General features: G+C 42.6%; 1 protein-coding gene across 1 annotated transcript; it reads right to left on the bottom strand.

Moving 5' to 3' along the window:
• Window positions 1-8,516: 8,516 nt before the first annotated feature.
• LOC120702128 lies at window positions 8,517-8,990 on the bottom strand. The gene has a single exon (XM_039985889.1). It carries the CDS (start codon window positions 8,988-8,990, stop codon window positions 8,517-8,519), a length of 474 nt encoding a protein of 157 aa, XP_039841823.1.
• Between the last annotated feature and the right edge of the window lie 6,239 nt (window positions 8,991-15,229).

Raw genomic sequence — 15,229 nt, 5'->3', positions numbered from 1 at the left:
TACAATTTTTTAGATACAAGCTGTCGGTTTCTTCTAGACAATGAGTACATGCCTGGTATCCCTTATTCGACTGTCCGGACAGATTGCTAAGTGCAGGCCAATCATTGATGGTAACAAAAAGCAATGCTCGAGGTCAAAATTCTCCTGTTTGTACTCGTCCCAAACACGTACACCTTCCTTCTTCCATAGCAGCAAAAGTTCATCAACCAACGGTCTTAGGTACACGTCAATATCATTGCCCGGTTGTTTTGGGCCTTGGATAAGCACCGGCATCATCATGTACTTCCGCTTCATGCATAGCCAAGAAGGAAGATTGAACATACAGAGGGTCACAGGCCATGTACTGTGACTGCTGCCCCACTCGCCGAATGGATTCATTCCGTCCGTACTTAAGCCGAACCTTATGTTTCTTGGGTCATTATCAAAATCTGGGAAATCTCTATCCACGTTTCTCCACTGGGACCCATCCGCAGGGTGTCTCAGCATCTGATCTTGTTTACGCTCTTCTTTGTGCCACCGCATCAATTTAACATTGGATTTATTTCTGAAAAAGCGCTTCAAACGTGGTATTAATGGGAAATACCACATCACCTTAGCGGGAACTTTTTTCTTGACGGCCTCCCCGTCGACCTCACCAGGATCATTTTGCCTGATCTTGTACCGTTTTGCATCACAGACAGGACAAGCATCCAGTTTCTCATATTCTTCGCCTCGATAGAGAATACAATCGTTAGGACATGCGTGAATTTTCTGTACCTCTAATCCAAGAGGGCAAACAACCTTCTTTGCTTCGTATGTTGTAGAGGGCAGTTCATTTCCCTTTGGAAGCATGTTCTTTACGATTCCAAGTAGCTCCTCAAATCCTTTATCGGTGACACCATTAGCTGCCTTCCACTGCAGCATTTCAAGTGTGGTACCCAACTTTTTAAGCCCCTGCTTGCAATCTGGATACAATATTTTTTTGTGATCCTCCAACATCTTCTCAAACTTCTTTGACTCCTTTAAAGTTTCACAGTCTCTTTGTGAATCCACTAGAACCTGACCTAATTCATCAGGTGGTTGGTCTTCTGCTGCATTTTCTGCAGCCTCGTCCATTTCTTCAGCATCGTCCATGGGTTCATCTTCAAAGGCTCCTGCTTCATATAGATGAGCCCAGTCTGCAATATTATGATCATCATCTTCTTCACCATCTTGCATCACAACTCCAGGTTCACCGTGCTTGGTCCAAAGAGTATAGTTATCCATGAAACCCTTTTCATAAATGTGGGCGTGTAGAGTGCTCCTCTTAGAGTATTCCTTATTATTTTGGCAAACGCGGCACGGACAACACATAAAACCTTTCGATGACTTGTGGGCCTCCGCCGCATCGAGAAAAGACTTTAGACCATTAATCCATGCCATGGTGCACCGGTCGCCGTACATCCATTGTTGGTCCATCGATCTACATTTTTGAATTAAGTAACAACATTATTTTACTTGTTTTCATATCATTTAAATTGGCACATAACATAATGAAATACAAAAGCCATTTTTGTGAATTTAACATTGAAATACAAAATTAATAGAAGTCCAAATTAACAGATACATTACACTACATGCTTAAATTATAGAACATGATAAATAGAAGTCCAAATTAATATATACATTACACTACATGCTAGCTACCTAATACAAACTATTCATCATGAGATCTTTGGACCAATTAATGCCTCGTGAACTACCTCGCGAAGTCTTGACACGGAACGGTCATATTCCGCCAGCCCCGACTCTTCACGTCTTGCATTATATAGAGCCATCAACTCACGATCATCATCAGTACCATGCAACTCGACATTAAATTCACGACAAAATTTACGGCTTTCTTTGCCAAGGGAGAATATAGAAAAAGCTTTCTTAATCAAATGACGAATACGACCGCTAACAAGACCAACACGCTCTGTAGGGTGGAACTCAAGCTTTCTTAAAATGAAAACATAAATTGTAAACCATAATTATTTTGACACTCTTCAGTTCAATGCGAACATGTCGTTCCACGCCATAAGGGATGCGCAATCAATGTTCGCGGCTTTGTTTCAGGCTCACTTTCTCTAAAACCATCGAGAAGAAAAAATATTTGTTTCGAAACATGTCTATGTCGTCAATCTTGACCCTGCAGTGATAACACTGACATTCGGGGCTACTATTGACATCCACGACACAGTGCGGTACAATAGGACCAGATGAAGGAGTACGACCTAGGTCTGGATAATTTCATTCTTAACTGGCTCAAAAGGTGTGGATTTCATAATTGAGACCAAGACCGTACTCCTTCATCGCGTCCTCATATATACCGCACCATATCGTGGATATCGATGCTAGCCCCGAATAGCAGTGTTTTCACTACAGAATCAAGGTTAACGACATATTCATGATCCGAAACATATATTTTTTAAACTTCTCGATCGTTTCCATATGAGCCCGAATAAATACATCATTAGAGTGCCAAAATAATGCAACTAAATACATAACAAATACCAAACTAATTAACCTTGCCACTTGAATAATGCAAAATCACATTAATTCTCAATCAAAAAACCTGAATAAATTAATTGAGAGAAATCTCTAATTAATTGAAATAAATCTCTATAACTCCTAATTATTTTGACACCCTTCAGTTCCAGGAGAGCACTCTTTTCAATATCCAGAAACCATCTAGAAGAAAAAAAACTTTATTTCGGAAAATGTATATGTCGGTAACCTCGACCCTGCGGTGATGACAATGCCTTTCGGGGGGACACGGTGCGGTACAAGGATGTTACCAATCGGCCAGTCGCAGCACCAACATTTCCGGTTAATAGGAACATAGCACTAGGCACAGGCAGCGTGCTCGTTGATATGCTCTCAGTGCAACAACGGCCACGCTGACTGCGTCAAATGCTGTCTTCGTATCAATCAGAAGTGCTGGTGATGCGGCCAACCGATTCGCGACGTCCATATAACACATAGTGTTTCCCCGAAAGGTAGTGTCATCACTATTGGATGGAGATTAACGACGTATACTTGTTTCGAAATAAAGATTTTTTTAGCTTATAGATAGTTTCAATGTGAGCCTGAATAAATACATCACTAGAGTGTCAAAATAAACAATTCATAATAAAAAAAATCTATTATAATTCTTTCATTAGTTCATTATAAAAAAATTAACTATCCACATTATGGTTATATCTACTACAATAACATGTTTTGTCTACACTCATTCTAAAAATTTCTTCTATCCACATGCTCATCTGAATCTAAAAATAAAAAATGTGCTACAGTCATTTGTAATATATAGAAAATGATTGAAAAATATGTCTATAAATTTTTCATAATCAACCTAGCCAATAAACCTACTCCCACATTCAAGACATCGGTTCTATATATCTCAAATCATTGCATAAATCAAAGAAATCATACTCATCCTCACTATTTCTAAAAGTCACAAATTTCTCTAACTATAGAGCATAAAACAAAGAATAAAGACTATCAATGAAGAGAGGATGAAGTTGCAAACCTTTGGCGCACTTGAATGAGTCCAAATCACATAAAAAATGTATCAAATAATGGCGGCGCAACTCTAATATGAGAGAAAAAACCGAGCTCGAGCTAGCTCTCTGGTGAAATGGGCGCTGGCTCGGCTCGGGGAGGAAGAAGTCCCAATTTATAGTGGGAGCATTAGTACCGGCTGGTGGCTACAGCCGGTACTAAAGCTCCCCATTTAGTACCGGCTGGAGCCACCAGCCGGTACTAAGTTTCCTGGCGCCAATTTAGTACCGGCTGGTGGCTCCAGCCGGTACTAAATTGTCACTAGCCGTTCCAGGCGGCTGTCGGGGGCTATCGGTGGCGCACTTTACTGCCGGCTGGAGCCACCAGCCGGTACTAAATGGCTCCCAAGGGCACTGTTTCTTTGACCCGGTACTAAATTTGCACGTTAGTATCGGCCGAAACCATGACCGGTACAAACGGCCGCGGACGAATGTGTGTTTTTCTAGCTGTAACATCCCGTATTTTTTCCGAAATGTTAAAAAGTCTAAAAATGTGAATTTTCAAAAGTTTTTGTGTAATTGTGATTTTGCTAGAATAATATAAGAATAAATGCTATCTCTCTCAAAACTCCTAGAATTTAAAACCAATTCAAATGTAAGGATGATAATAATGTTAGTGTGAACATGTTGGAGTTATTTGAATCTTTTTGAATCTACCTGTTTCAAGTTGTTTGTTGGGCTTTATTTCAAATTTATACAAGTTTGAGTGATCAAATTGGGTGGATTTTGAATTTGAATAGGCCATTCAAATTCAAACTCAAAGGCTGATAAAACTAACAAAACCCCTAACCTGTCTCGGGCCAAAACCTCCTAAACGGCCCAACCCGTACAGCTGCTCCGGCCTGCCAATCTCGGGCCGCATAGCCGCCCCGGCCTGCCAATCCCAGCCTGCACAGTGCACCCCACCAGCCCACCTTGCCCCGGCCTGCATGGCCGGTGAACCAGCGCCCAGCCTAGCACTGCCCGCTCCTTTTCGCCCTGAGCTGCTGACATCCCGGCCCCGCCTGTTAGCCACCTTTTCCTTCCCCTGTTTTTCTTCCCCCGTCGCCGCTCGTCGCCTTTTTCGCTGGCAACGCTCTGACCCGCTGGCGTCAGCACCGCGCACGCCTCCGCCTGCCCTATGCGCAGCCGCCTCCACTCCGTGACAAGGAAGCGAAGCCCCTCGCGTCTGTTGGTACTTTGTGACGTCACGAATAAAATCCGCAAGCGCACGGATACCACTGTAGCTTTCACACAGGAGTATTCCATGATATCGTATCTACGGAGGAACGTGAGTACACTATCTATGGGTTCAGGTTCATCCAAGGACACACACATTGGTGTAGGAGAGATAGGATAGAGAGGACTTCCTAAGATTTAGAATCTCTGTTTAGAAGAATAGATACTTCGAGCTACCAGTTTCGACTGGCTTAAACAAGCCAATAGCTCCAGTAGTAATGCTCTATCCAATATCCGAACATGAAGGGTTACTAGGGCTCGGACAGATCTGTCACCACCAGCCGGCTACCTCAACAAACCATGGGACTATCAGACAAGTGAGTGGTATAGTCTAGCCTAGACACCACGTCTATGCTATTCCATACTAATTCTAATCCTGGCCAAGATTATCCTTCTCTATCCGGAGTCTTAAGCTAGGATCAAATGCTACTGTAAGCATACACTCAAGTTATATAAGGCAGAAGAAATAACTTGCAATGAAACTCTAACTCTAAATAAGGAAGTCACGAACACTTACAACCGAATAAGCATCCATCGAGGTACAAGTGGAGAAGAGTGCCGACAAACCCGGCACTTCCCCTGACTCCTCTCCAGTCTCCTCCTAATCTTCTACACCTCCTAGGGTGCCTAAAGCATCTAGGATGAAGACCTCCAAGCTCCAAAGGAAGAGAGGTGAGTTGTGTTGTGGTGTATGTTGTCTCATTTGCACCCCCTCCCCTTGTATTTATAGGAGGGAGCCACGGGGTGAGCTGCACTGAGCCGAGCTAAGCACCCAATGAGAAGCCTCCATGTGGAAGATTTGAGGCAGTGGGGCCCATGGGCCGGTCGGCCGACCAGGGTGGTCGGCTGACCACCCAATGGGCCCACCGACCTTCCCCTTTTGTCCTGTGGGCTGCTCTCTGGGCCCACTCGTCATTGGCCTGGGTTTTGTCTTTTGTCATGTTGGTTTCTTGCTCTGGTGGGCCCTCTAATCCATTTGATGACACGTGTCACTCTATGATTCGTTGGAACGTCACGTCTTGGATCATGCCACACCATTTTGCTTCAAATTTAGCTCAAAATCACCCGCACATATTCTTAAACACCATTTGTAGAATTTGTTAATAAATAATCCTATCCTACCATTTATTCCACATTTTGGTTCAATTTTGTGCAGGAGTTGACGGTCAAAATAAGTCGTTAGTGACCATCAACAAGATCCCCCACACTTGGCCCTTTGCTCGTCCCGAGTAAAGGTCAGGACTGAGGTGCCTTGACATCTTCTTGATAAATCCTGCACAAAAGTCATTCCATACCTTGCTTTTGCTTGTGAACTTAAGTGTGTCTACCATGATGTCTGCAATTGTTGAAGAACGGAATGAACTTGGTCTTAGTTGCCATCCTGCCATGTTGCCAAACTTGGAGATTTTTTCAAGAATTTTCATAAAGAAAATTTTCATGGTCTCACTCTCTTTCATAGGTTTCTCATTGCCATTCTTGTGTATTTTCCTTACCAGGGCTTGCCTTTTACTCTGCCTCACTGATGTAGCTGGTATATGTGGAATAGGGAGTAGGAAGGCATCTACTTGACTCAAATCTGTTGCAAGATCAAAGATTGGATCCATAGGCATAATACTCATATTTACGAGCTGATCAGGTTAGTGCACAGGTAATTACATACTCCTTTCATGTCTGACTTTATTTATTGGGTCATGCTTCTCTGGCATGCCATCTTTTCTCTCTTTCTCTTGATCTCTGTTTTTTTTGGGTCATGCTTCTTTGGCATGCCATCTTTTTCTCTCTTTTTTTTTGAATACTATTGTCAGACAATTTTTATGGAGCATTTGTTTTCATCTGTGCACACAACCTTTAATCAGAACCGCAAATAAAGTAAAACCATGATGGGTCACAAAATTTGATCGAGCTCAACACGTAGTCAAGAGACATATGCAAAAGCTTTTTTGGGTGAAATGTATCATATGGCTCTGGTAGGAAAAAGGTACGCAGAGGTGAAGACCAAGAACTTAATTTTTCTTGTTTTATAAATAAATTTCCCAAACTTGTCAACATGCAAAGATAAACAACTTAGAGCCAAAACATATCACGTTAGTCAACAATTAAGCATCATGGGGTCCTAAAAGATTTGGTTCACAAACTCAAGCGCAGTAGGAACAACATTTATGCACGTGTATTCTCAAGCACACCTTTTTGCATAACTTAAACAGTTTTTAGATATTCATTATATTCATGTTTAGGAATACTATAGGGAGGAAACAAGTGAGGTAGTGCAAACTCAGGAGTCGGAGCGAGAGGTGTGCGTGATGTATGAGGATGGTAGTAGCGTATATGCATGACATCACAAGATCTCCCCCCCCCCCCACACTTGTTTTTGACCTGCTCATCGATCATAGCCAAAACAAAATATGAAAGATAACGGGGCTCTTTCGGCATTAACACCGGGGAGCCAAACTTCTTAATCGAAACAAACCAAACTAAACCTAGGGCGCAACTAAACCGAACTAAGCCTAACGAATTAACCTAAAACTAGAGCCCAGACTAGACTAATGATAATGACCTTTTTAAGAGGTAAATCCTAATAAAGGTCCTTGTGACCTGTAGCCTTATACAAGTGCTTTATCTTAGCTCTCAAAACCATGACGCAGAAGACAGAGGTCATCTTGAAGCTCTTCGACCTCCACCTTCCTCTCCGCGAGCTGGTCCTTGAGGCGCTTGTTCTCCGAGCGTAGCTGCTGGACCATTGCGGTGAGGTCGGCGATGGTGGGTCCCTCTGTAGCAGTGTCGCCCCTTCACTTTGCGGGCGATGACTGAGACCTTGTCTTCTTGGGAGACGGACTGGCGGCTGCACTCCTTTTTTGCACATCCGGAGTCTGAGTTGGGGTTGCCCCCTGCCCGGACACCGGGGCACTCTTTTGTGGCATGGGACTGGCCGGTGCGTCCTGAGGCAGCACAGAAGACTCCGTCGCCGTGCCTTCCTTAAAAAGCTGCTTGGTGATTGGTTTCCATGGAGATGGCGTCTCCGTGGAAGGTCTTCTGTAGGGGCTCTGAGCGCGAGCCCTAGATTTCCCCATCTTGAGAGGCGATGGCGACCTCGCGGCGGAACGGGAGCGGTGGGTGTCCCACCTCCTGGTCGGCACCCACCGGCCTCCTGCTGCTCCCTATGGCCAGGATCATTGCCAGGGGTCGTACGAAGGTCACCTCATCCTCCACCATCACGTCTGTGGCTGGGATTGGTGCATTGGATGGCGGTTGACTTGCGGGATGGGCCACGGCTGGCGTGGTGGCTACGGATTTTGGGTTTCCCTCGCTGGCCATGGCTTGGTGATGATGGGATGCTGCTGGAATGAATGGAGGTTTTGGTGTAGATGGAAACAAGGTGGAGAAGGAGAGGGTTTAGGTTTTCTAGAAAGGGAAGCACGAGAACTTTTCTTTTCTCCTCTCGAACGCCATCGTATGTCACGGATTTGAGCTTAACATGGGTCAGGGAGGCCGTGCACCGAGGATAGGCCTCATTAGGGCCAGCCCATGCTTGGCCGACCACCATGGTCGGCTGACCATGCCTGGGCCCCAGCTTCCTCTGGTCGACAGGTGGGGCCTATGATGTTCTAGATATTGTGGGCCTACCTGTCCTATTGGCCTATATGGCTCTTAATTAGATATATGAGCGTGATCAACTAAGTCAATCACGTCTATTTCTTCATCAAGAGATCTGTTATGATCTAGGAAAAGCTCGAGGCGTTAACCATTTATCTTAAAGGCGTTACTGTCGTCATCTTGTATTGTGATAGCCCCATGAGGTGATGTGTCGATGACGTGGTATGGTCCTAGCCACTTGCTGCGCAATTTTCCATGACTAAACAGTTTGACCCTGGAATTGAAAAGTAATACCTTGTCTCCTGGGTTGAAGGTCTTGGGCTTCAACCGCTTATCATGCCATCTCTTGGTTCTTTCTTTGTAGATCGAGGCACTGTGATAAGGTTTATCTCTCCATTCCTCCAGTTCTGAGATCTGGCGCTTCCAGTACTCTCTGGCTTGTTTTAAATCCATATTCCATTTTTTGATGGCCCAGTGCGCTCTGTGCTCCAGCTCCACGGGCAAGTGGTAAGTTTTCCCATAGACAATCTGGTAGGGTGACATTCCAATGGGTGTCTTGTATGCTGTGCAGTATGCCCATAGAGCATCCGGTAGCTTCAGCTTCCATCCTTTCCCCATTTCATTCACGGCCTTCCACAGAATGTTCTTGATTTGTTTGTTGGATGTTTTTGCTTGGCCACTGGTCTGGGGGTGATACGGAGTCGCGATGTTGTGCCTTGTCCCTAGTTCCTCGAGAAAGTTCCGAAAAGTCGAGTCAATGAAATGCGACCCTCCATCACTAATTACCATCCTTGGTGTGCCAAACCTTGGGAAGATAATCTTGTCAAACATCTTACGGGCGTGCTTTGCATCTGCGGCTCTGCATGGCATGGCCTCGTCCCATTTGGAGACGTAGTCCACGACGACCAAGATATACTCGCAACCTTGGGATTTTTCGAAAGGTCCCATATAGTCGATGCCCCACACGTCGAATAGTTCAACTTGAAGGTTACAAGTTAGGGGCATCACATTGCGAGCTGTGACTCCTCCATGCCTCTGGCAGTTTGGGCATCTTCGGATGATATTTTTTGTGTCTTCATACATAGACGGCCAATAGAATCCACTTTGCCAGATTTTCGCATGAGTGCGAAATACACCATAGTGACCTCCATATGGTGCTGCATGGCATTTTTCTACGATCTTGCGTCCTTTTGCCGTGGGTACACAATCTCTGAGTAACTGTTGACGCTCCTTAGCGCCCCGATTTGTATACCGCAAGCGCACGGTTCGTGTAGCTTTTCCCTTAGAGTATTCCCCCAAGGTTTATCAATCCGTGGATCGACAAAGAACTACCTAAGGTTTTCCATCCAATCTAATGGATCTATCCTATCATGAAGCATTGATTGCATATAAAGGGTAAACCTTTAATAGATATGAGTGATATATAAAGGTTGATCTCATCCATGAATATAGGCTTAATCATAGCAAAACCAAAGATATGACTAGGCCTATCGTCATCTAGTTGTAGTTCAAGCTAACGAGCGAATAAATCATGCATCTCAATCAAAAGCATCTTTAAACCCAAAATCTCCAATCCGATCCCTCGATACTCCACCTACTTAGTGGCAATGGCCTGTCACGACGCCACCCCTTTCGACAAAAGTACCCTGAAGCAAGTCGAACCCCCTTTGGTAGTTCCGCCATGAACCTCTAGCCACCATGAATACAAGATCATGCTAAGCGATCTATCTCGATAATAGATCTAGGATGAAGCAAATCCAAAGAGAAGAACAAAATCGAAAGAGAGAACATGGTCGCTAATAGATTCGGAAGACATGATTATCATTACTCACATAATAGACTTGTTTGGATCATCACCGCCATGTGCACACCATCGATGAATCCAACTAGCTCATGAACTCCGCCATGGCACAACCACGCAGGGAGGCCACGGCGGCTAGGGTCAGCCTAAGCCATCTCCTAGACAACTTCGAAGACTTGCGGCAGCCGTTGTCTCCCTCCGGTCTTGGCCCTAGGTTTTCGTCGAGTACTGGGTGGATGGATGCTCCGAGTTGAATAAGGTGCAAGCTATTTATAAGCTGAGGAAGCCACCGGTCGAAGGGGAGGCCGAACCGCCTCAGAAACGGGCTAGGCCGGCCGGCCCCATGGGCCTAGGCCGGCCGGCCTACCCCCTTTCGGGCTCGCCTCGGTCTCATTTTTCGCGTGCAGACACATCGCATCTTCTAGAGTTTATATCCTTCACGATTGCACCCCTTTTGACGTCGTTATCTTGGAGATATCTTCGAGGAAAGGATAGGATAGGGAATCCTTCCTTAAATCTTCATTTGCTTTGCTTAATCCCGAAGTATCTTGATCTCATCTTCATGGGCTTGGTCCTTTGGGCTCTCTTGGAGGATGGATGTGCATGAATGGGCTTCGAATCAACATGGGCTTTGGTCCTCCCTTTGGGCTTTGGCCTTCGTCTTTCTTCGTGTTAGCGCTCGATCACGGGCCTCGTCATTTCATGCTTCAAAATAGGCCAAAAACCTGCAAAAACAAAGTTCCTCCAAAATATATGTGCAAGTGTGAAAATGACCAATAATTAGACCGGGGTTAGGACGGTTAGTGATTTTGATATTAAATTTATGCCATTATCAAGGATAAACAAGGGATAAAGTGGGTACTTAAGGAGCGCCAACATTCCCCCCATGCTTAAACCTTGCTCGTCCTCGAGTAAGTCCAGGAGCTTTGCTTATAAAGAAATCAGCGTTGCCCCTCAGTGTCCTCTCTGCACTTAGTCATACATAACAAGATATATTGCTCTCTCAAGTATTTAGCATTTAAGTTCATGTTGTGACCGGATACTTTTTCATTATGGAAGATAGACTAGCAATTAAAGAACAAGCCACAATAATAAATAAATGCAATGCTCTCAAACTTAAGCGAACTTCAAACCTTTACCTTGTTTCATCGTGAAGAGTTTTCAAAAGAATGCATATCAAACATAAGTGAGGTTCTCTTGCAAAAGATCATGGAAATACTCATCTCATCAAGTCGCTCAAGCCTACGTTAGATTGTCTTCAACCTATTCTACTCATATATAAAAGTGGAAGGCTTATGTGGAGCTTGGTAGGTAAAAACAATCCTAGCAAAACATTATATATGAAATATTGTCAAACTAAGAGAGAGATCTATTGGATTTACTGAGACTAGTCAAAAAGGCCATTGAAAAATAATGTTGGAGAGGGAGAAAGATGAAACACACACATTTAGATAGGTGGACATGTGCAAGTGGCAAATGGATGATCCCAAGACACAAATGAAGTTCTCGTTATCGGGTTGCACATGGTTGGAAAATTTGAGTATGGAATAATTCTTCAAAGTAACTTGGAAAATTAATGAAGCCAAAAAGAGCTAAGGAGAATTTTATTCTTCTCTCTTTTTTTCTTTCATTTTTCTTTTCTTTTCTCCCTTTTTTCATTTTTCTTTTCTTTTCTCCCTTTTTTTCATTTTTCTATTTTTCTCTTTCTTTTTTTCTTTCTTTTTGCTCCTTAGAACTTTTGATAGCATAGAATACTTACCCAGCCATCCCCCCATGCTTGAACGAATGCTCGTCCTCGAGTATGAATAGTGGGAGAACCAACTAGCTAGGGTAAGTATCTGAAATTCACCTTCTTCTTCGTAGAACCTCTTGAATCTCCGGTGAGCCTTGTCTCCCAAAACTTTTCTTTATATGGTGCCCTTGATTCTTTTGATTCCATCGAAATGATAATCCATACTCAAATTGGGTTGTGGTCAAGGAGGTAATCACAAAAAGATATTTTTGGTTTAGGGTGGATATCTAGCGAGGTTTGCAAAATTCCCGAAGTAGAAACTCACAATGCATGGATAAATAGGCTAGCAAAAAGAAGGTTACACAAAAAAAACGGAATGACCAGTTTCTTAGTCTCATACCAAAGAAATCAATCTTAATCCAACTCATCAAAATATAAGTTTGCAATCTAAAGGTTTCATCATGAAAGAATATATATGTATAGGCTTTGGTAGGTAGAACTTTGCAAGAGATTCACAAATGTAGATAGCATAGGAATTAAGTTTTCAAATTAAACAATCACAAGGTGTAAGGTCATCGGTAGACTTAAATCAAAGAGTAACATAGAATATGTGGGTTTAGAATTTAGTCATTTAACCTCCACAAATAAAAGAGCCGGTATGTAATCATTTTAATTCCATTTAATTGAGAGCAAATGGTCAAGTCATATACAACATAGCGTAGGTAAAACAAAGCAGCAACTTTCATCATTTTTCCATAAGCATAAGGCATTGCCAAAATGTATCAATGTGGTGAGCGCAAAGTGATGGTGATCCTACACTTATTGAAAACAAAAACAAAACTAGGTTGTCCTCCTAGAAGCCATGTGATAGGTTGAGAGGTATATACAAATGTTGCATCTATGGTTGAAGGCATATATGTACAAGCATTTAGAAAAAGAGAGAGTTGAGGAAGAATTACCGTCCTTCTCGATGCTCGTAATGAAGTGTAGCACGGCCTCCCCCATACTTAAGCATTGTGCTAAGCATGGAAGAAGAATCATGAGCATCTTGTGGCAACCATGATTATCTTACTCCATGAGATCTTTCTTCCTTGTCCACGAAATCCTCCCCCATGCTTAGCATGATGCTAGGCGTGGAAGGAGAAGATGGACCATCTTGAAATTCTTGAAGTCCTTCCCTCATGTGTATGAATATCATCTTCAATGTGTCTTCACCTTTGTTGCCTCAATTTCCTTCAACTTATTCTTGTACTAAGTCATGGTCCCAATCATTGCTTCACATTGTCGTCGCCTCCTTCAATTCCTCGTTGTCCCATTGCTGCCTCATCTTCACGAATTTTTCTTTCAATTTCCAGAACATAACATATACTGAAACACTGCTCCATTGCGAAGTGCACGAAGTTTTCTTTCCAACGAGTCCTTATTCGCCCAAAATTGATTTCGAACAAGAGAGTTATTTCCATTTTATCCCAGCGCTGCAATCTGTTCCGAATTTCAGAACACGCAGCGTCCAAAGTTTTTGCCATATCTCCTTTTACGGGTCTTCAAATTTATTGATCTTAGATGTGTTGGAACGGGAATTTCATGGAGCTTCTGAATATCAACTTTTTCTTCTTTGTACATCTCTGTCCATGTGCAAAATTTGATGAAAACAGTGGGACTTGTTTTCGAACTTTGGAGATGTTGACGAATTTGATTTCTTCTTTGATCACGAATTCATGGGAACGCTTTGTCATGCCTGCAAAACAATTTAAGTGCACAATCTACCCCTAAGGTAACAGTCGGGAGTAGAGACAATTGCCAACAAACCTACCATTCCTAAGATCTCAATTTGTGGCATAGCTAGCTTAGCGAAAAAAAAACCTAGTGAGTGTACGTGTGTGTGCTAGTGTAAATGCAAATGAGAGGAAGGTATATAAACAAAGACAATGTTTACACCTAGTTCTAAACACTATGTTTACAACTAGGTTGCCGAACTTCTCCATAGCCACAAAGACTTATTTAACCAAGGTCAAAACACCATGTCTATCCCAAGATCAATAGGCCTTCATAGCACAAGAAAAAATAAAGCGCATTGCAAAGCTTATAAACCAACCAAATGCAACCTCATAGCTTGGTTTATAAAACTTAATGATGATAGTCTTCAATCATGTCTAAACACCATGTTTACACAAGATTGCAAAAAGGAAAATGCTCACGTCAAGCATTAACATGGATATGAAAGCTTTCATCAATAAAGTTCTTCCGAAGGATCAAGCTAACAAAATGAAAGTGAGGACAATGAGGTGGATGCAAAATGTAAATGCAAAGTTAGCAAAAACAAGTGTTAGCAAGGTTGAAAGGACTTTTCGATGTTGTTCCGCAACTAGCTTATTCAAAAACAATTGCTAAGAGTGACAAAAAGCCTTCGCGACACTTCATAAGAAGTGAGGCTTTTGTCAATGAAAAGGTTATTTATCGAAAAGGACCAAGCAACCGAGCTAACAAGGTTTTAGAAGTAGGTTTATGGGTTTCCTATTTTTTTTTGGCTTAAAACAAAATTTTTGAAGAGAGAGTGTTGGGTATAGAAATTCTATCTAAGGTGGTTTTTAAAAAAAACTAGAGAGAAACAAAAGTTAGATTTTTTTGAATGAAAAATATAACCTATGGTTTTAGGATTGCTCTATGAGTGGTTTTCCTAAGGGTTTTAGGATCTCAAAAGCGAGGCTAGTCAATGTTTTTAGAAAAGGTTTTTTTTTAAATGCAATATGCAATGCAATGCAAGGGTGAGACGAACAATATGGTATGCAATGCAACACGGGGTGGGTGAACAAAATGATATGACATGATGAGGTGGTCTAAAACAAAACAAAAAGTTAGCCTAAGTTAACTAGCCACAAGTTTAGAATCAAAGGGTGGTACAATGCTTCATAAATCTCTCTAAAAGGGACACAAAGAAAAAGACTCTAAACACTAATAGGCACACAAAAAGGTCTACAAGTTTCCCAAGATCAAATAACAAAGTGCTCCCTCAATAACATTTAGAATGAACAACATGAAGTTGTGGTTTTTATTAGAGCAATGGTACAATGTTACTTGATATTCCGATTAAAGAGTGCAATGTAGACGGTCATATTAATATATATAAAATAAAAGATCGGGTTGCCTCCCGCAAAGCGCTTCATTTAGAGTCATAGAGCTTGACTTTCTTACATACCTTCTCATTGATGCGAAGCCATGGTCCTTCATGCAAGAGGTGAAGGTGTTCCATGCAGCTCTTATTCCACTTCCCATGTTGGACATGATCAATCACGCTTAATGGAAATCTTGCCCAATCGTCTCTCA

This window comes from Panicum virgatum, chromosome 4K (assembly GCF_016808335.1).
Source record: "Panicum virgatum strain AP13 chromosome 4K, P.virgatum_v5, whole genome shotgun sequence".
NCBI lineage: Eukaryota > Viridiplantae > Streptophyta > Magnoliopsida > Poales > Poaceae > Panicum > Panicum virgatum.
The sequence above is the reverse complement of the archived record's forward strand: the minus strand, read 5'-3'. Positions and strand labels throughout refer to the sequence as shown.